We start from the raw sequence: 22,874 nt of genomic DNA on the forward strand, positions 1-22,874 counted from the left end.
GCTGAACTTTTGTATGTGTGCTAAGCTACAGCACAGGTCTGCACATTCAATGCAAGGGTTGGATGAGAAGATTGATACCACTATTATGTCTGTATGCTCTATCCAAAGGCAAGAAAATCTGCCTGGCAGCACCTCCAGAGCTTACTAATTAATACATCTCATTTGTTCAATCCCCACTCGTTGCCTGGCAGCCTCACTGTGACGACTGATGACTCTAAGAAGTCACTGCTCCCAGCCAAGGAATAGTTCTAGCATGTGACCCTCCGTAAAACCACAAAATATCCAGGATAATTGTTGTTTATTAATTAAACTAGAATTCAAACAACATTTTGATGCAGGGAAATGTCAATGTTAATGTAAATGTGACATACTTACAATGTTCATGACAGCGAGGACGTAGCTTTCCACAGCTTTGCTCCCATGATACTCCACCATTTTAGGGTCAGCCACCACCAGCGTTTCCACCCACTTCTCTTTGCTGACTGAGCGTTGGTGAATTCTCCTCCTTCGCCTCTGCTGGCGGTGCTCCCACCGCTCCCGCTGTCTCTCAGTGTCTTCAAAACTTTGATGGGAATCTAGAGATGGGAGATAGAAATAGACATTTAAAACTTTCTTACAGAGGCACACCAGGTATGACTTTTTAACTTGCCACATATATTCTGTATTTTTCTTGGATCAAGGCCAAAACCTGCACATTGCCTCTCTGCGTGTCTTATTCTTCCTCTCTTTATTAAAATATTAAGTTGGTATATTAGGTGTTATTTAAACGCTTAAATAACAAATGATAGGAAATCAATTTAACTTAAAATATAACTAAATGACAATAGAACATGTTTACCCACTTTCAGTAAGGGATAGTTGTTGTTGTTTTTTGTCTGTTTTTTGAGGGAATAACCCCCAGAAACAACATCCTACATTGTTTTCTCCTGTCTCATGGAATAATCTGCAATGTTGCCTGTAAACTCTATGCTGTACCTTCTTAATTCTGTTATTCTTTTTCCTTTCCTATGTATCATTTAATCTACTCAGAATTATTTTAGCAAGAAGTTTATAGTATATAGTAATGACCTCACATTATTAGGACACTAATTAAATCATCTTGTGTCAATATTTGATGTTATTTTACTGCATAAAGACTGTTCTTCTTTTCTAGTAACGATAATTATGATGATTTCATTTTATTGTTAACAGTAAATTGCCGTGAAAGAGCATTTGTGTTCAGCTGGGGTTGGGTTAATCAGACCAGCGTGAGCAAAAACAGATGTGGTTATTTTATCCATAAACATTAGTTAAATAAAATTACATATATTTAATATATTATATATATATATATATATATATATATTTTTTTTTTTTTTTTTTTTTTTTTTCTTACCTTCATTGCTGTAAGTGACTGATTCACGTAATAATGTATTCATAAGCTCAAAGCCCATCTTCTTGATTTTTCTTGGATGCTCAGTTTTCTTTTAGGGTCAATTAAGCCTACTCAGAATTTGAAGTAGCTGATTTATAAGCTACGAAACTTCATTGTTTTTATTCATCTGACTAATTATTGGCTAAGCCTTGGCATAATGTTGGCTACTTATACTGATTGATCCTCACATGCTGTCTGATGGCATATTAATACAGAATTTCAAGTAAAGAATTACACTTTTTAGGTATTGTAAAACATTTAAGTGTCACTTTGAATATGGTGGTTGTGTGTGTGTGTGTGTGTGTGTGTGTGTGGTGAGCAGAAAGTGATTTACTTTTAATTCCACAGGTGCCGTTGAGAGGTTGGTTCCCTGAGATGGGCTGTACGACTGGACTCCAGTTGGGAGAGGACGCGTGGCGTTTGTAGATGGCGTGGGCTCGTGGTGCTGAGGACTCGTCGCTGGACTTCTCCACAGGTTGAATGAAAAACTCTTCGTCAGACAACTTGAACAGTCCTGTCTAAAGAAAAGAATGGCTGAGAGTTAGTTTTCTCTAAATGTTTCAAAATGCTTTGAGGCCAAATAATGTACTTCGCTGACTTGTTTTGATCTTCTGCCACCATTGATATGAGTAGACATATAAAGTGACACATCACCGTACTGCAGTACTGCAACATTTTGTCGATTAATCAAACAGTTGATAGAGAAAATTAACAACTAAACTATTTTAAATAAGTCGATTAGTTGTTAGAAATCATGCCAAAACATTGAGTGGTTCCAGGTTCTTAAATGTGAGAATTTGCTGCTTTTCTTGGTCTTGCATTGCAGTAAATTGAATATTTTTAGGTTTAAAATAAGAAATAGATCAGATAAGAATAAATCAAGTGATGAATCAGTTAACCAAGAAAATAATAAGAAGATTAATTGATAATGAAAATGATTGTCAGTGGCAGATATAGATCCCAACAGAGGCTAGTACTTCATTATCTGTATCTAAATAAAACCACTGCTGTATTATTAGTATGTTTTTTTATTAGTGATCCTCCATGTATATTTCTATTTATGTATTTTTTGCTGATTTGTTTCATACTGATAATGTTTTAATGTGTGCAGTTCTGCAGATGTGAAGCAGTTCCTGTTACTGGGTGTAGCTAACGTTTTGTTAATATGAAGATAAGGAGTTAGGAGTTGTGTTTGGCCATTTTGGGCAGTTTTAAGCAGATATACACTCAACAGAAGAGCTGTATGATTATGGCAGTACGGGCTAATCGAAAACCTCCAACACACATTACTAAGACAAGCAGTGCTCTTTACCATTTTGTAGCTGCCTTTGCCTCATGATGAGCCGATAAAAAAACACTGTTAAAAATCTGCTGTCACAGTAAAACTGTCAAATATATCAGTTGAAAACATAAAATCAGACAAAACTGAGGAACCTTTCCAGCTTTTGGTACAGTATATAGTCTTAGTTGTTGTATATTTTGTCTTCAAAAGCTGTCTAATAAATACAAAAAATGGTCCTGAACAAACCCCACAACACCAGCCTGTCCTCAGCACACAAACACAAAACCAAGTAAGCTTCAAGTAAAACAGAATAAACTGTCGGATGTTTTAAGTTTGCTGTAGAAATCCAGAGCCCAGCCGTGACAGGGAGAAAGATCGGGTGTCACATAAATTACTGCACCCTAAACCATGTTGGCATGATGCCAAAGCTTCAAATTCCAGTAGCCCCCTCCTTTTTTGTGTTGACCATCCTTGCCCTATATTTAATTCTTGGTCACCCTCTGCTCCCATTAACTCTCCCTCAGCTGCCACAGAGTCACACTGAAGCTCAGACAGGAGGACTGGCTCTACGATATATACATTATGTACATGTGGGGAGTTGAGTAGAGCAGGACTGTTACTTTTTACATCTCTTAAACATATAATAACAATACATAAAATGGGCATTGACACATAGGATTGGATGTTCAGACCATTTTAAATAGTTTTTAATTTATCTTCTGTTTTAGTACATACCCCCTGAATGTGTGAAAAACAGCACTGACTGTACTAATGCAGTGAAAGCAGGTGAAATTAAATCATGTGTTTGCGTTGTCTATTACATTTATATCTCCCGATGGGGTATTCAGAATTGTGCATGAATTTCCAATATCAGCAATGTAAAGCATGTCTGTGTTTTCACTCATTATTTACCACACACGACTCATGCTTTTAACATAAATGCACAGGCTAAATGCAAACACAACATTTGCTGTTGTAATCACATCGCACTGGGGAATATACATTGCTGGAGTGCATATACAGTATTAAGACTGCTTTCCATTATGAGCTCTGTAGATATCTGTCATTCTCGCACTCTGTTCTTTGTGTCTGCTCTGAATCTCTGGGGTTGTTTCCACATCACTGTCACCAACAAAATCTCAGCACTGCAACATTTATTTCACCCGTTACCCCACTTTGAGTTCTTATTTTTAGCCTGACCCAAAACCAAGAATGTATCCCATCTCTTCAAGGAATAGACTCTGATGTGAAATATACATATTTATAAGCACAAGTAGGTAAAATCCAGTTTATTTTTGAGCAGCAGCTTCAACAAAAAAACTTTAGTTTCCTTTAATTCTATGGTGCATGAATGCAACACCAAGCTTGAACGTGAACGTGACTTATTATTGGATCGAATCTTCATTTAGCCCATCAGACAAAATCATTTTTGTATATTCATGTGACATTTATGGTTCAGCAACAGAGTGTTATGTAGATTAGATCTTATTCTCCACATACACACTACACAGGCTTTGGTAGACATGTCATGTTTGCTTTGATGCTATTAAAGGTAACAATTGCTCTTCTGTGCCATTACATACACCATGTGCATGTTTGGAACAACAAGAGCTGCTGTGCTCCTCAACAGGATGTCAGATATTAGCTCTCTGACCATTTATATGTTTTTATGTTATGTTGAGAGCACTTGAAATGTAATAACACTAATTACAGATGCTTGAATACCCTGTAATTTGTGCTCTTGGAAATTAAGCAATTTTGATTTCTAAAGACAGTGTGCAGATTTATATAAAGCACAATGATAAAAAAAACATAATATAAACATAAATATACTGACTGGTCATTAGTGGTTCTGAGCATTTTGTGTTTGTAGGTGTCTGATAATGAATTATCTTAATGGACTGGAAGTGAATCACTTCTGTGTGGTAAAAAAGTCATATTGCGATTATTTTGACAGGTTTTTTTCATCACAATTTTATTTTTTACTGAAAAAAACAAATACTAAACTCATGATGACGTGACATCTGTTGGGGTCTGTAGTATCAAAGAAACACATTTTCTTCCATCTGTAGAACAGGATTTGTCCAAGTCATCTCTTAAGAGCTTGAGTGCTTTATTATAATCCTATCTACTACTACTACTACTGCTGCTGCTGTTGCTGCTGCTACTGCTACTACTACTACTACTACACTATACTCCCTGTACTATGGGTGAGGGTGAATATAACACCATATGACCATTAACACAAGCTTTAAGGAATAAATAATTTAATGTTACAGCAGTAGGAAAAATTCCAGCCATTGTAAGACAGTTAATTATTTATTTTTTTTACAGTGTTTTAATAAATAAATAGCCAATGCTCAATAATAGTCATATTACTTGCCTGGCCATGAAAACATCTGTGAGGCTGATGAATTTTTCAATAATGGCTGGCATATATTATCTATCAATATTTAACAATGTATACAATTTATTAAATATTGATTGGATCTGCAGCAGTTTGCTTGACAGACGGCCTGAGAACACACTGTGCGATATGATATATACACATCCTGACAGAGATGTGTCCCTCCCATGTAATAATATTCTATTTATGGGACATTTCATTTGCAAAAATAGCTTCTGGGTGATCAATTTAGATACAAGGATTCCTAACCTCCTGAGTAATCAGTCGCAGAAGGTTGTAATGGGAGTTGCTATATATTATTTATCTCCAGAGCTTCTTTATTTGTTCATCAGTCTGTCAGCAATCAATACTTATTTAATAAAATAAAGTATTTTTAGAGTGGTAATGACAGTAAGGAAGAAAGTAATTCAGCCCTAAAGTAGTTATTTGACAGGTGTGATGAGTTATGCTCCTGCCACAGTGCAACTACAGAAACAATAATGGATAATAAAGTCTCACATAAACCATAGAATTAGAATACTTAGGTCTAAATCCCTATAGTTCATATATATAGTACCTTTATTACCTTTAAGTACCTTTTGTCGTAATACAATAAAGATTTCTGATAACTGATCCCTTTCAAGTGAAAGTGACGATTTTAAAAACTCTATCACTTCAAAGATAAAGCAGATGGAGATTAGCACTCATGCTTCAGGACATTAATACATACACACTGGCTACTTTATCATCAGGTACACCTGTTTGTACAACAGTCAGCTCCTCCAAACAGAAGACTGCATTTCCACAGCTCCATATTTAAATGGTGCAGACAGAAACAACAGTCAAATATCTATTTTACAATATCTGGGACATGTCACTCTTTCAGAAATGCCTCCAACAGCAGGACATAAAATCACCCACAAGGACAAAGAAAAAAACATATATAAACAATATAAACAGAATCTGCAGGCCTGTCTCTCCGCATCTGTCATCAGTATTCATTACTCCTCCAACACAAAGACACAAGTGTAAAATCTGATTAATCACAGACTAGAAAGACATTCATGCTCATCTGAAGTTTGCCGAAAAGCTTTGCATAATCTTCAGGAATATTGGCAAATGTCCTACAAAACGCAAAGTATTTTGACAGTGGCATATTTCTCCTAAATCTGGAGAAAAACAAAAACATGAAATGAAAGAATGGTGATGAGGCTGACTGTTCAGTTTTAAAATCTGACTGAAAACACATTTAGTCATCCCCCTTTTGCAGTCAAAAATAATGTGATTTTTAATCTTATATTAAATAATAATTTGTTATTAAAAGGATGAAAAAAAGTGGCGTGTCTGTGTTTGATTGACAGCAGCTGGCAGGCTGAGCTCCGGCAGGGAAATGAAAGACAAAACTCACAACGAAGCTCATGTTACAGGCGCACAGTGTTTTATAAGCATGGGTATTGAAGAGTAAGGACCACACCAGAATATAAACGGACCAAAGTGATATAATGTCCTGCAGCTAATTAGCTATCTAGCCTACAAACTGACATTAGAAGTGCACTTTCCCCCAGTGAATGTTTGTTTATTGGTTTATTCAACAAATTCATGTTTGTCAATTAAATAAGGAGATTTAAGAGAGTTAAGCAATTTGATGGACTGATTGGAAACCTCTCCATTTATGTAAAATATATTTTCTTAGGAACCATTTTGACATAGTAGGGTAAACACAGGTTACCTGTGATACTAATTAAGGTCAAATAGAGTCAGGGTGCTGATATTGTGCATGTTGGCTCACTGGAAAGTCTCTGCGACACTAAATGGAACAGAAGCTTACTTCTTATCACTGCTACCATCTGTGTTTACCCGACTATTTCATGTCCAAATGGCTCCTGTGAAAAAGGTCTATCTGAGAACTAACAGCACCATCATGAAAAAACATATATTAAATATATTTCTCCCTTTTGGTTTCTTATATTTCTTATAGAAAGAGAACATGCAATTTAATTTCAGTCGGACTTAAGAATGTCTGTGTAGGACAAAGCAACCAAGGAGTCTTGTAGGTCCTAAATGAGGCAGCCAGTGGTTGTAACTGGACACATCACATCTGACCTCAAATCCAGCTGATCTTGTGTTCCACTCAAGTCAAAAAGCTCCAAAGCAAGTGAGGACTGAAGCTGGCTGCTGTACAGGATCTAGATCCAATGTGGATACCATGTGTGTCTGCTGATGTGTGTGAGCTGCTGACTTCAGAAAGTGAATGTTAATTAAGCTAAGTTAATCATTAAATAGAACACCTTTTGAGTTTATGTTTGTGTGTTTTTGAGTGCTTGTATTTTGGATTGTGTATCTGGGTCCCCACTTTTGTCTTGTGCACCACGCACACAGGTAACAAAGTACCAGTCACATGTCCTGCCAGTGGTTTCATACTGTTCCACTGATCCACAAGTGGCGATAATGCACCAACAAAAGTAGCAACACGCCGGCAAAGGCAGAATTGAGACTTAATGTAAACTGAACTTTTGTTTGTTTACAGGGATCTCCACAGGGCACCTTTAAGCACACTGCCTCTGTCCAACAGCCAGCAGTGAATCATGCAGCTGCAGCTTAATATTTGCAGACAGGATGCAGACAGGGTCAAGATATTCGGTTACTATTTGGCTAAACATTACAGTTGGTAAGACATGTGATCCATACAACACTAATTGCTTATCAGCTGTGTGTAAATTGCTACAGCATTTCTAGTTAACAGAGAAGGCTGCATGCAATGTGTGGCCATTGATATTTCTTTTGGTGGAGATGCTATTTGTGAAGTTCACAAACCAGGGCCAGACATATTTAAGATGAAATGTCTGTTACAAAAGTGCAGCAGAAGATAATCCCTGTATACATACTGTGTAACCATGAAGCAGAGGACACGTATCAGCAGGAGACTCTGCCTTATTCTCGACTCCTGTCAGCTTAGATGAAGAACGGGCAACAGACTACCAAAAATGAAATGGATGAGGAGTGAGAAAAGACAATGCATCAATTTACCAGCCTTCATCTTAGGATGGGTGTATTAACACACTGCCACTCAAACATGAAAGTGACTCCACTTCAATAGTCTATCGCTCTTCCATCTGATGTAGCAGAATTTGCAGGATGTATTTGAGGCTAAAAATCAGCTCACGACGATCTAGAGACAACGTGGACCAAAGTATTGTTTGCAGAATATCACTAAAACTATACCTCAAATAATTCAAGTTGTGTGTACACGTGCTTTTTCTCTCAATCACACTTTACTGACTTAACAACATCAAAGTCCAATTTAATGTTGTGGAGATAAGTCTTGATAATTAGCAGAACAGAGTTCACCCTCAAGGGATCACAACAAACTAAATGGCACCTTTTCTTTTCCTACTGGCTCATGGCAATGTTCAGGTGGAGTGGCAAAGTCTGACATTCGACTGAGTATAAACAGAGAACTGAAAGGGGTTGCCTCAATGGGAATTTGGTCTACTTGAAGCAAAAAGACACAGAAAGGTTTTATTTTTCAAAGTAAATTTATATAGGAAGATTGCAGAGCTTGATGTTATTTATTTTATTGACAGGACAGGCCAAGATAGGCAGGAAAGGGGGAGAGAGAGGGGATGACATGCAGCAAAGGGCTACAGGTCAGCCAAACTTTGCAGCAAGGCCAGCTTCACAGATTGTCTTATTGATAATGTGTTTTATCCTTCTGGTAAACTATTAATTCTGGATGTGATTGCAACTGTTAAGGTGAAACAAAGCCTGTGAAGGGTTACAGGGCTAGGGGATCGTATATGTGAATAACAGTTGTATTGCCGGCAGTTGAGTTGCATTGTTGGAAATGTGGGTGCCAGGTTTTAATGAGGAAGAGGAATGTGTTGAATAAAAAAGACAATATCTCTAGTTCTGTGTGGCAAATTAACCTCCAAAGTACTTATGCTGGACGTGTCCCCTTTTTTTAAGAATGTTTTTTTTGGGTATTTTGCCTTAGGTAGATAGTGTATAGTCCAGACAGCAGACACACTGTTTTGAATTGAAAACAGGATGTAATATTCTATAAATATTGTCTCAAAGTAGAAATAAGTAACCATGGCTATTCCTGACTAAACCCTGACTTATACTGGCACTACATAAAGGGAGAACACTGATTGTATGATTAAAATATGATTTGTAGCTCACATGCGTAAGTTACAAATAAGCTTCTTGAAATGTGCTTTTTTATGCTGAGTATCTTTTATGACTCAAACGTAGGCACAATGTCAGAAACAAATTTAATTTATTAAGTTCAAGTATAAAAGCAAGAACATTTTTATAAATTGTAAAACTCTGCTGTGTCACGTTGTTCTTCAGTTACACACTGAATACTTAATAAAAGTGCAATAAAGTTTACTGCAAAGCCTAAAGTTATTGCAAACATGGAGCGGGGAGGAAAATGTGTGGTCTATGTACATGCTGAAGGAGTCTGAAGTCTGAATAGTGGAAAATGTCAGGCACACCAATGTTTTGTGGAAAATCCATCCTGGGTGTGTAGCTGTCTAAATGACCATTAAGTTGTCAGATAAGTCTGAGTCTGAACATCCATTTGCAAAGTTTTGATATAACTCCACTTTACTCAGCTCTGAATACAACCCCCTGCTGCAGCTGACACCTCTGCATTTAACTTGAAATGCATTTGAACTTCTAATGGACTTCAAGCTTTTAAGTTACTCACCAGGCCATCACAGGTGCTTATGGCTGCGCTCCCTTTAACAGTGGCCTGATCCCACACGTCACCTAAGAAATGGCACCGGAAGGATCTGGTGGATGGATGGATCTGGGCCCCTTCAAGGCCACCATACCTCCTCTCCGTCAAGAAGCCCGGCGCCAGCAGGTTTGGGTTGAGGGTGAGGTTAAAGTGCAAGCTGTAGCCGCCATGCCTAAACTGGTAGAAGACTCGATCCAAGTCCGCCGGTCCCTCTGAGGCTTCCCTGCGCTGTACACGGCGAGCATGGTGAGACAGGAAGTTGGACAGGAAGTGACCTCTGGCATCCACTCTAATGGGGTGAACCACTTCATACTGAGGCAGATCTTGCAGAAATCTCTCTGTCAAAGTCATGGGAAGAGAAGATGTAAGAGATGGGCTATTAAATCATGGGAAAGGGGAGGGTAATTAAATAATTAAGTGGCTGTAAAGCTGTAAACAAAACTGGAGAAGCTCTAAACAAACCCATATGGGTGTCTAATCAGTCATTTTTATGTTTGAATGCAGCTGCAGTGTATACATGATCTGTTAGGGGAACACTGCTTCAGACTGCATTCGTGTCCTTTTACTTTTTACTCTCAGATTAATAAAGTTGGTGAAATTCACTCCTCTGATAAAAACAATACTTCATTTCCTGTGATGTGGAATAGCTGAATCAGCAGCATGAAAGGAAGTTTGAGAAAGAGCTCCCTTTTGTGAACAAGGGTAAAGAAAATGAGCCTAAAGAGGAGGGATTACCAGCAGCCTCAGCTTCTCAGTTCTATAGATATTGATGAGAACAATATCACTAAAAACTGTACATCTTCAGTTTATTGTTCAGTGGGGATTGAATATTGCTCAACATATCTTCTTAATCTTTGTCACACTGAAAAATCGATGTATATGTCAAGTATGTACTTCCCACACACACACATAGGAAAAGGTTTGAGGTGTAGCTTGAAATACGGGAAATAACTGACAAATGAATTTCAGTAGTATTTCCGATGTTTTTAAAAGATTGCAATTTTTATTCTCAAACAGGGGAAACCAAAGGACTAATATCACTGAAATTGCTGTGGCCAAAGAAATCTTGGAGCGACACCACTTTTGTTGATACCTGGAGTGCCTACTGTATATGAACAATCACAATCATTTGAGACCTTTTTCCATTCAAATTCTCTTTTTGAACCATGTGTAGTACCCAAATATCTAGACAAAGGTTGGTGTCACTTCACACCCATGTATTCAACATGCATAATCAATTCATTGCACATGAGAATGATGTTTTACGGTTGATTTCCACAGGAGCAGATAACAGCCGTGCTTACAATGGTTGTTTTTATCTCAAGATCACAAGTTAATTATTTCAATATCTCGAGAAAACAAGCTTTCTTGTCTGGAGATAACCACCTACTATCATGGCAAAACACAAGTTCGTTTCCTTTTATTACTTTTATATTCTTATTACTATTATTCTCTGTTTATCAGAGATTGAGAGTGCCATGCATAGCGTTAAATGTCGTATTATAGATGTGGCATTGATTAACCATGATGGACAATGCATGAATTCCAGTTAATATTCATTTTCATACTGACCAAAATCTCAATCTTCTCCTGATATGTGACTGTTTCACATTGCCAGAAAGATATTAGCTTAAAAGGTCCAGTGTGTAACATTTAGGAGGATCTATTGGCAGAATTTGAATATAATATTCATAGATATGTTTTCATTAGTGATTTATTACCTGAAAATAGGAATTGTAATGTTTTCCTTACCTTACAATGAGCCGTATTTAACTACAGACGCCACGGGTCACCTTTCTAGGAGGCGCCCATGTTAAACCGCCATGTTTCTACAGTACGGAATAACCAAACACTGGCTGTGGATCAGGACATTCACATTTTTCATGAATTTCAAAGTAGTGTCTCTTACACAGATCACGGCCCATTCTCATTCCCAAGTCGTCAGATACAGATGCCAGCGGTTGTCAGTTAACTGCAATATGAAGCGTCACCGCTAGATGCCAACAAATCCTAATCCAACGGTCCTTTAAATTAACTCTAAGATGTACGTTCTGCTAACAATTCAGTTCAGAGTCCTCCCTGACAGACATGACAGAGATCTTGAAGGCCAAAATCAGGAGTGATGAAATTAACTAGACACTGATTTTGAGGTTCTCCATAATTATCCTCTGATCATGAGTCGTTATCTCAAGAAATCAGCCTTTTGTTTTCTCGAGATGATGAGATCAATTGACTCCAGATCTTGAGATAATGACATTAAAATAAATAATTGCAAGCACAGCTGTTCTCGGCTTCCATTTTCCGTGTGAATTTTCAGATATTTCTGCGAGGGAGGTGTCCTATCATCAGTTTACTTTCTAATGTGGTAAGAATTTATGGAAATACAGGGAGCGACTTAGAAAGGGTGTATGTAGTTTGGACATAAAAAGTTATTGCTTCAACAAACCACTGAAACATGTAAGTTTTATAAGAAGATAGCAGCAAAAGAAGGCAACACAAGTAACCTTTTTCACCAGTTGAATACAAAGAGCTGCTAGAAATGATGACAGGAGAGGAAAACAGCTTATTTAAAGTCTAAACAACCAGTCAAACTACCATCTATTGCTGCAATAAATTATATAATAAAGTCATTTTCTGTAAAGTATCATAATATAATATTCATTCTAGCCAATCTGCACAAGTAAACACATCATACTAATAACTGGTGGCACAACAACATTTGTTTCATATAAATGTCTCATTTATTCTGTACAACTCACAGCACAAATAAGACAACCTTTGCCTGTAAATAATCTTTCAAGAACTCACTCCTAAACCTTCATTAGTGCCATTGTAAGCGTAATCTCATTCACGAGAAATGAGTAGAATGCAAATAATACCGATGCAAAAATGTTATCTGTGAAAATATTTGTGTGCACATCAGTGTGTGCAGTAAGCTCTGAAGAAGGTGTGTTTGGCAACCGGCTGCATGGAATGTCTCACTGAACGATGTTTTAAAAGAATGCACTGGACTTTCAATACTAAAGGTCACATAAAGTGTGTTTTACTCCTGAAGGCTTTCAGTATACCAACTTCTGTAAAGTCGGATGGAATTTCATTATAGATAAAGCAACAGCAAAAACTAAATAGATGGAAAAAGTGTTCATGAATCTGAATCCATATATGTTTATACAGTTGCATCATCAGGCGTGAATCATGACTGCCATCAGTCAGTCAGCATAACTGTCTTTCATTATGTGTATTTTGATGAAGATCTGGTTCCAGATGGAGATTCAAAACATCTAAATATTAACTGAATAACAATTCAGAGGGTTATACGATCTTGATGAGCGCTTTCTTATTCCATATGTGATGATTATTTTCATTGAAGGCATTTCATAACATATGAAAGATGTTCTCCATCTGTAATAATTCCATGTAGCATCTTAATTGATAAACACAAGACATTCATTTTAAATTGAAGACTTCGTTACAGCTTTCAATCAAGCAGCTGTGCAGTTCTCTTGGCCAAATGAAAAGGAATGTCAAATTTTATTTTAAATGGTTTATGTGCATCCACGGTGAGCAGAAACTGTAGTATTTGCAGAAATAAGACACTGAGAAGAAAACACATGGAGTTGCATTAGTAGCTAGGGCTTAAGGGGTATTTGTCAATGTAGCAACTAGGACCACCAGCGGTTGTCGAGTGGACTCAAACGAGCAACGCTGATCAGCCTCCTTTTGACTCTAAGTCCAAATTAGCTAATTACATTGGTGTTAGGATGGCTGGTTCCTCGCCCCACTTTTACTTGTGTAACTGACATCAGTTATGTATTTCCGTACCAAGTGAGAATAAGAGACCTCTGATGTCGGATCAAGAGGAAGCTTGTGCCAGTGCTTTTCTATTTTGGGTTCTTAGACTTAACCATCGGGATTCCTGTGACAACATTTATTACCTGAAATCGTTACTGTTCGGGATGTGCCTCCCCCTCAGACACATCCTTGTCTATAATGCTTGACAGCACTTAGTTTTTCCTTTCAAGGACTCCCAGCTGATTTATACAGGATGAGACAGAGTGCATCCAGACTCCTTGTTCGGTCTGTAATCTCAGGAGAGCACTGATTTTTAACATCCAAACCACAAAGTAAAGTGAAGCCTGAGGGGTTGAAAGCGCTGGGAGTGGAGGGAGGCGGCTGAGTGGATCCTACAAGGGAGGATTCATTCTCCTGTGTGATGACATCCACCTGACAATTCACACTTATAAAGTGCTAAGTACAGTGGAAACCCGCTCCGTTAAAACAATAAAGAAAATGCATCCTGTAGAAGAGAAAATCCTTTCCTGACCTTCACTGGCGAGGTCAGAGGTCAGAGTCAGCAGCTCTGGGATTCTGTATTTTGGCTCAAGGGCAGGGCAGATGTTTGCCTGCATGGGGCTTGAAACCTCTGATGATTCAATGGAAAGAAGGTTTCCCCCAACTACCAGAGTAGGCTGCAAAAACTTTGGACTTAATTGCTACGGTCAGCCCAAAACACTGTAAACATAAGTCACAGCTGGCCTCCCCTTCCACGATGAGGACTGCTGGCCTGGTTCTGCAGTTCCTGAGCTGAATCAGATGCGCTCTGAAAAACCAATGTGCACAACAAAAAGCAGCCACAGCACCAGAGGACGTGGCGTGGTCATGTATCCACGAATTCCACGCTTTTAAATGTTTTGGGGTTTTTTTTTTCGACTGACCTGGTTCATGTGGTAATCCCAACGTCCTGCAGTTTTCCAGGCTCATCAGAAGTGCGATGCAGAAGTGAATGGGAGAGAGTCCTTGTCCAAAGGCGTGACGCCCGCAGTCCAAACGGGTCATGTTGTCAGGACGGTAGCCTGTGTTTTAGAAGCATTTAATGCCTTTCTTACACCGCGTCGACTGTTAATTCAAATGATTTCCATCGGGGCTTTGTTGCGACCATGCACTTAAACTGTGACAGCCCCAACAAACATATCCAATTTAGACCTGAACATCGTCTGCCTCCACGGGGCGTTTTTGTTGCATTCTCAGTCTTATTGACTTGTTTATATGTCGGTGTTAACGTTTGCTTACGAGTCTCTGTCCCCTCTGTCCTCCATCTGTCTCCTACCGACAGCCAGTGACAGCTTAAAAACTTCTTCGGCAAACTTTCGCAGAGCCACCCCCACAGATGGGTGGACTTAAGACAATGGGCTATCTTTCAGTGGGACTGGAGGCTTAAAGGGGAATGCTACTCCAAGAAATTGGATATAGTGCTTCAATCCAATTGGCAGTTCCTCCCAAAACGGAGGTCTTTCGGGTTCAGTGGGTCAGATGAGGACCGGTTTCGGCATTGTTGCATTCACTTGGAGTCAGAGAAATGAGTGCCAGGGGCTGTGAATTGTCACCTCCCCCCGTGCACTTCAAGAATAAACAGACTTCTCTGGTGGAAACTCTGGGACTAAACCTCCATAAAGCGGAGAAGGAAAGTGGTTGAAAGCTGAATTCAGTGAGATTCCTGATGAGAAACCCTTTTAGAAACCTCACCTACATGCATGTAAACACAGCGTGTTAGTGCTTTTTAACTGCTGTCAGAGGAAATGCCTTAAAAGGGTTTTCATACAAATGAGAAAACAACAACAAGGGGAATACAGTTCATATTAAAAAATCCACATGGTCACTAAAGTCTACATCATTGTTTTACTTTAGTCTCCATCTGCCTAAGCTGAGCGCGCCCTCTAGCTGATGAATGGAGGCGCTGTGGATGACACTGAGTCAGGGACAATGCTGCTGTGTAAGATGCCGTGTAAGATGCTGTGTACCACCTCTGATATGTTAGAATACTCCTGGATTTATTATAGAAAGTTCAAGCACTTTAAAGGAGCACTGGCATTAACGCACACTGATCTTGGTGATGATGTTTGAAAAGATGAAAGTTTAACTCGAGTGCAAAATTAGATCTGCAATGACCTGTAAAAACCTTTGAAATATCTTCATTTCAACTTTGAAAGGTTTGTATTTGTGCCAGTTGAGTTGGAGCCTTTTATGCTAAACGCTTGAGGTTATGATTTCTGTATTTCATTTGATCTTTCTTGATTAAAAAAAGTAGTTTATTTACTCAATCTGACGCATTTTACGCACGTTCCGTGGGCGAGCTGCATCCCGTCACAGACCTATAATGAGCTGACATGGTGTGATAGATGCATATAAATTCAGACCAGCATGCTTTAGGCTCATTTCTGTGTCTGGGACTGTCACGTCTCAATCGACCAATCGTGGCTCAGCAGAGGAGCGACACACCTGTATAAAAGCAGACTCCGATTCATTGAAGCGGGATAAAGAGCTGAGACACTTTCGCATGGGGAGTCTCTGTTTGTCTGTCTAGTCTGTGCGCGCAGTAGTAAGCCTGGTGTGAGCGCTGGTTCTTGACTTTTAAAGATGGATGAAATATTCAACCACAGCGGAGCGCTCAATCGAAGTTCGCCTGGCGATGAGAAATTCAGTTTCGAAGACATCGACGTGAGCGCGGACTGCACCTTCATCCTGAGGATACTCATCTCCGTGGTGTACTCCGTAGTTTGCGCAATGGGTTTGGTGGGGAATCTGCTCGTCTTCTTCCTCATGAGGTTACGACAAGGTCGAAAGAGGTCCACCATTAATTTTTTCATCATCAACTTGGCAGTGACAGACTTCCAGTTCGTGCTCACTCTGCCCTTCTGGGCTGTGGACACCGCGCTCGACTTCAGCTGGCCGTTTGGAGACGCCATGTGCAAAATCATCCTCTCGGTCACCGTGATGAACATGTACGCCAGCGTGTTTTTTCTCACTGCCATGAGTGTGACCCGCTACCTGTCTGTCGCGTCGGCCCTAAAGAAAAAGGCTTACAGGAGGTCACGGTGTGTGAAGTGGGTGTGCGCGGTGCTGTGGGTGGCGGCAACGGTGGCAACAGCTCCGACAACTATCTTCTCCACCGTGACTGTGGTCGCTGGAGAAAAACTCTGCCTCCTTAAGTTTCCTGAAGGGCACGACTGGCTCGCCCTCTATCACATCCAGAAAATACTGATAGCGTTTGTCATCCCTATGCTCATAGTGTCTGCTAATTACCTGATGCTCCTGCGCTTCGTCAGGCGGAGGAGCATGGACAGCAGCAACCCGAAACGAAGATCTAGAGTCACCAAATCTGTCGCTATCGTGGTTTTGTCTTTCTTCTGCTGCTGGATGCCAAATCACGCCATCACCTTTTGGGGTGTCTTGGTTAAATTTAACGCAGTCAACTGGGATAAATCATATTACATGGTGCACACGTACGTGTTCCCGGTTACTGTGTGCTTGGCGCACGCAAACAGCTGCTTGAACCCGGTGCTTTACTGCCTGATGAGGCCAGAGATCAGGAAGATGCTCAGCGGTTTGTTTTGGAGAGTCTCCACTCCGTCCTCCAACAAGGGCTGCGCGACGCGCTCTTTTACGCACGGAGAAACGCAGGGAGTTGTACCTCTCCAGATCATGGACAATGGAGAGTACACGCTGTCCATAATAGACCGGAAAGGCTTAACAAGCTCCAAAATGATCCCATACACCCGATAACACTCATCTGGGGAAAAAACAGACCCCATGCAGCTGTTGTTTTTTGTTGTTTTTCGCTCTGGTTGTCCACCTGTAGCTTCCATTTGTCATGCGTAATGCTTTTCGCTAGTGTCCCAAATTTGAACATTTTCAACGACACACGGTCGTGTGTCAGCCATCAGGACATGGACTATGTATGACAAGTGTGTTGTGGCGTTGACTTTATCTTCATTTTTAAAAACTGTCACAAGAATACCTGATGATCACACTGATGAACGAGTCGACGTGCATTGAATTTCGCTTTCCCTTCTCGCCTTTAAAATGCGGCGGCACGTAGCTTTTCTTGGCGTCTGTTGTAGATAACTTTTATATCATATATTTTTTACTTCATTCGACAGCGATGATGGATAAGAAACACGGAGGAAAGAGAGACTGGGACCCACGGACCCCGATCTTAGACAGAAACGTTGGATTGTATTATGTAAAGCGACCTATAATTGATAACGGGATTAAAACAGAATCACACGATTGTAATGTTTTCTGAACATCGTGTAAAGCCTTCCGTAAATCTGTAAATGAGATCGTAAGTGGATGATTTATTTACCCTTCAGCCAGGTGCATTTATTGTGATTCTCTGCTTCATTTCACAAATCAATCCAATCACAATGTTAATCTCACAGAGCGTCTTCAGTTTTGTGTAATTTCTCTAAGAAGAGGATTGACATTCAGTGTTATATTCTGTAATATTTTGTGTATATAGAAATGTAATATCCAAAGCTGTGTGCTACCGCCACTGTGTGTACAAAAAAAGGGTATATTGTGTATTTTATTGTATATTTGCACTGTTTTTACACTGGAGGTTTCTCTCACATCATTAAAAAACACGAACGTGGCCACAACCTTCTGGTAATGGACATAAACATAGTGCTTATTCATATCATATTGAATATCTAATTACAGTTCTGAGCATGCTTTGTTACTCTCCCACTTTCTGCTCCTGGATCAGGGTTCTGAATGCTTATCCAAAGAGTACAGGAGTACTAAACAGGGCTTTCTGTTGTCTCCACTCTAGTTTATTGCCATAGAACCTATAGCCATGCAATTAGAAAAAGAGGCTGACGCATAAAATTATCACTGAGTGCAGATGACCTTTTTTCTTTGTTTCTCTGAACCTTGCCATGGACATCATATCTAAATTTGGCCGATATCATAAATCAATAAATCTATCCAAAAGCTCAATATTTCTAATAAATGACCATAGTTAGATTTTGATTGGTTCCCTTTAAAGTAGCTAGAGACTAATTTATATTCTTGGCTGTTTCAGTAAATATAATGGCCTGTTCAAATATGAAGCCATATGTTGCCAGTGTTAGAGAAAATCAGTGGTCACTGATTAGAACGAAGCAGGGAACTGGTGCTGCCAAATCTTCTGCATTACACACTGGGCTTCCAACATTCACAGAGTTATCTACTGTGTATCAAATTTCTATCAGATCACTGGACAATTATGAGCTTGAGATGGGACAGTTTGCTTGTAATCCAGTGTCCTTTGCGCACCTCACAGTGAAAATAAAGCCAGACAGTCAACCTCATTGTGAATGGCTTTGAAACTATGGTCAAAGTTTGAACAGGTGCTCACTTTGTTACCTATTGTGTCCAATGGGATATTTCAATCTTCATTCGAAGACTATGCTTTCCAGTTATGGTTCGGGAAGGGGCACCACTGTATAAGAGATATTGTTCAAAGCAATGACTTTATTTCTTTTGAGGACATCGTCAGAGAACAAGACATATTTAAATCTAATTTCTTCAGGAGCATAGAGCGTAGTCTAGACACAAATAGTTTTGTTTCCTTCCAATCTTCCCCAGTTGGTTTGGTTAGATCGAAATCTTGAACCTGCTCTGATATCTATTGTGCAGTGCAATTCAAAGGGACCATCTCAGGGAACAATAGGGTAAAGACTTGGGAGCTGACATTTCAGATGAAGTTTTGGCAGTTTTCTTTGTAAGACATAGGTTATTACAATGTGAGATAATCCACAGACTTTGAATAAGAGACAAAAATCAAACCTGATAAGATGTTCCCAGGAACCAACTTAGTCCAGCTGCTATCAAGACAAAGCCACCAATTCAATTCAGTTTTTTATTTTAGTGCTAAATCACGACAGGAGTTATCTCAGGACACAGAGCAGGTCAAGACAGTACTCCTTATGAAATTATTCAAAGACCCAACAGTTCCCACCATGAGCAAGCACTTGGCAACAGAGGCATGGAAAAACCTCCTTAGAAGAGGCAGAAACCTCTAAATATCAACCAGACCCTACATGAGTGTCTCTGGTCAGTCCGATGCATGTTTTCCTCCCTACTATCATGAAGGCTGATACTATTACCCTAAACTCTACAATCATACACAGATAAAGATTTTAAAATGTATTTATATTTATATTTACATTTTTATTTGTTTCATTTATATATTTGTTTATTTGTTTGCAGTGTTGTGCAGTTGTATGATGTTTGACATGTTGTCTTGACTCAATATATTTTTGAAAATTTCAATAAAAAGATTTAAAAATAAATTTAAAAACAAATCAGTTTGTCATCCTGTCAAACAGAGCAGGTACGTTTCTAAAAGTAGATTTTTACTTTTCGCTTTCAACGATTAAAAAAACATCTCTCTTTGAGCAGTGTCGTGCACGCATTGCTGAGTTTGACACTTGAGCAGTGCACTAAGAGGGAAACATTTTTTTTCATTTTCATCATGTTCAGCCTGTACAGTAAAGCTGAATGTGTATGGGGGGGTTAAGAATGTCTGCAGAGGTTCCAGCTGTCACCTGGCATACTGCAGGCTCATGCTGCTCAGATGAGTGAGCAAACCAAATGCTGAAGAGCCCCAAGCCGAGGGAGTCTCCGGGCTACAGGTGGCTGGGTCTGCTGCCAGGTTTGTGTGCTAATGAGTGTCTGTCCATGTCCCTCTTCTCTCCTCCTTGTGCCCTGAGGCCTTTTTGTTCTGTGTGGCCTGTCCATGATGCTGCAGGGATGGTGCACAGTGATGTCAAAGTGTCCAAACTGCAGACTTTTCCTTAAAGCAACAGGTGTTGGCAATCTGCATGTACTATGATTACTCCATATTGGTCTTCTATTGGTCTTCTTTTATTTATAAAACCCCAAATCACAAATAATTATTTTTTCTCAAAGGGCTTCACAAACTGAACAGCATACAACACCCTCAACCCTTTAAGCCTTTAACTTTGATGAAAACAATCCCCCCTGGAAGAAACTTAAGGAAGAACAGCAGAGGAGGTTTCCCTCTTCCAGGACGGACAGTAGCAAGCACTGAGCAGTGAATAATTGGCTCAATATCCGGAGCACTATTTCAATAAAGATGCATTACTTTAAGCAGAAATAATTCAACACAGTGCAGCAACTTAACTGAGATACGAGTAAAGTGGCTGTATAAGGGGTGGCACAGATTTAAATCATTATCTATAGTTCCACATTTTTTATGGTGGCTTAAAGGTCCAATCACATTTTTTTTGACCACAGTTATTACAGGTGAGTTAATAAAATATTCAAATATAATTAGGTTTTAGTCTAAATAAAGGTCTCACCATATCAAAAAACACTACTAATATCAAAAATGTAATGCTATGTTTATGTCATGTGGGGTCATAAAACATAGCTTGTACCTTTAAGTTGCTCTGATAATGTCCATGTCAAATGAAAAAAAAATAAAAACATCTTCAGTTTTATGAAAAATATATAAAGTCATTATGACGTCTCCTTGACATTTGGTGCCAGTTCAGAGTTCATGCCTGACTTCAGCTGTGAGATATAAATACTTCAAGTTATCATGGAAGGAAAACCTGGTTGCTTTGGCAACGGATTTATTTGATGTATGTAGACCAAGAAGACTATCCTTACACTTTATAAGAGAAGATGTGTAATTTCAACAGCTGAAAGGTTATATTCCCACACATAACCTGCCACAGAACGTATAAAGTCTTGCTGTAGGGCATTTTGAATTTTCATTGTTGCTCTTTTTCGTTATTGAAAAAAAAAAAAAAGTTCAAACTAATGAGGTAATCATGACCGACAATCATTATCAATCAGTGTACAGCAGGCTTGTGTCCTGAATTACTCCATTGATTAATTTCAGAGGCGGCGGTTTGACAGTGGTCACTGAGCAGATTATGATTCAAATATTTAGTATTTATCTTTTAATGACATTCAGCACACATGTTTATGAATCCACAGTAAACAGAGCACAGTCATCAATCCATACTCTGTGGGATGTTTACAGAACCTCACATTTTTTAGATTAAATTAACGTGTTTTGTGTGCTTGGATTTATTGCTCATCCTTTAATTCTGTTTGTGTGGCTGCTTTTTTTTTTTCCTTTGCTGAATCTTATTACATTTCCAGCTGCAACAATCTAATTTCTCCCTCAGGGATCAATATGTTTTCACTGTAGCACTGTCGGTGGCAGATGGTTAGCATGTGTCAGCTGACTGAATCAAACCTGCCTTCACTTGGACAGCTTCACTAAACCACAGCGTCACATGGTAGCTTTGTTCGTTCATTAAATCTTTTTTTAAACTCAGGGAACACCAAAAACCTCTTACCAAAATTCTCATTTGCCTTTATATTATATTTGTTATTGACAGCGCCGCAGCCCAAACAAAACCTGTAGGTTTAAAGAAGCTTTGCTCAGCATGTGGCTGCACAGTCCTTTTTGTTCTTTGTGTTGCTTAAATTAATGCATTGTGGTTTAAATGAGGACAGGACACGTTTGACAACCCTGTCAGTTTAATACTTTACTAAAACTGGCTTTAAAACACACATTATTTAAGTAAAGTAAGTATTTACTTACATATCTTACACTGAAGCTTTAAAATTGTGTTTTCTGATGCTGTTGACTTTTTAGTATCAGCAACAATCATACATCTATCTAATCTATAAAATAATTTATCATAAGTCCTTTTTATTCCAATCACAAATATTATTATCATGCTTTTTTGCAAGTCTGATCAAACTGACTGACCGATCTCTGTGGTGGTTTGAGAGACATAGCTGAGATTAACAGTATTTATTATACAGTTCGTACTCATGTCACGGTTCCCACCTCATCCCAGTTGGTGCTTCTCATATATATCATACATTCTGGCCACAGAGGTAACTGGTTCCTTCTCTAAAAGATAATTAACAAGCAATGTTTGAAAAGCCCTGAAGGTCGAAACTCACTGTTTGAAGGTATTTTTAGAATCCCCAAAGACTCCTCTAACCTTCTGGATGAGAAAATATTATGTCTGCTGGATGATTACAAATATTTTTTAAGGCATTTCCCAACATGGGCCTCTGTTTATTAATCAAAACAAAGATGACAGCCTGCTGGTTTGGATAGGAAACAGTCAGTACTCTCCCTCTGTATTAGATGAATTGATTTAAATAAATAACACTCTTTTGTGCAGATGAAATGCCTCAGGTGTTCGTTAAAAAGACACTCACA

The 22,874-nt window shown here is 39.0% G+C and overlaps 2 protein-coding genes across 3 annotated transcripts in view; one reads left to right on the forward strand and one right to left on the reverse strand.

Annotated features, from left to right (window-relative positions):
* The window catches only part of LOC127351118 (A disintegrin and metalloproteinase with thrombospondin motifs 7), an 80,838-nt gene extending 65,846 nt beyond the window's left edge, over positions 1–14,992 (reverse strand). Inside the window, exons 1-4 of one of the 2 annotated variants that reach the window (XM_051378342.1) lie at positions 14,545–14,990; positions 9,797–10,167; positions 1,749–1,932; positions 376–575 (exon numbers count right to left, since the gene is read on the reverse strand). In XM_051378342.1, the coding sequence (XP_051234302.1) occupies positions 376–575; positions 1,749–1,932; positions 9,797–10,167; positions 14,545–14,665 (876 nt within the window). In that variant the 5' untranslated portion in view covers positions 14,666–14,990. Of the gene's footprint in view, positions 1–375; positions 576–1,748; positions 1,933–9,796; positions 10,168–14,544 lie in introns of both variants that reach the window. The other variant, XM_051378343.1, reaches the window with a different exon arrangement.
* Positions 14,993–16,056: 1,064 nt separating this feature from the next.
* On the forward strand, positions 16,057–19,891 carry rxfp3.3a2 (relaxin family peptide receptor 3.3a2). The gene has a single exon (XM_051378389.1). It carries the CDS (start codon positions 16,244–16,246, stop codon positions 17,387–17,389), a length of 1,146 nt encoding a protein of 381 aa, XP_051234349.1. The 5' UTR covers positions 16,057–16,243; the 3' UTR covers positions 17,390–19,891.
* The last annotated feature ends 2,983 nt before the right edge of the window (positions 19,892–22,874 follow it).

The sequence above is a fragment of the Dicentrarchus labrax genome, unplaced genomic scaffold, assembly GCF_905237075.1.
Source record: "Dicentrarchus labrax unplaced genomic scaffold, dlabrax2021, whole genome shotgun sequence".
Taxonomy (NCBI): Eukaryota; Metazoa; Chordata; class Actinopteri; family Moronidae; genus Dicentrarchus; species Dicentrarchus labrax.

Coding starts and splice junctions, on each gene's coding strand:
- rxfp3.3a2 (XM_051378389.1), top strand. CDS start 16,244: ATGGATGAAATATTCAACCACAGCGGAGCGCTCAATCGAAGTTCGCCT.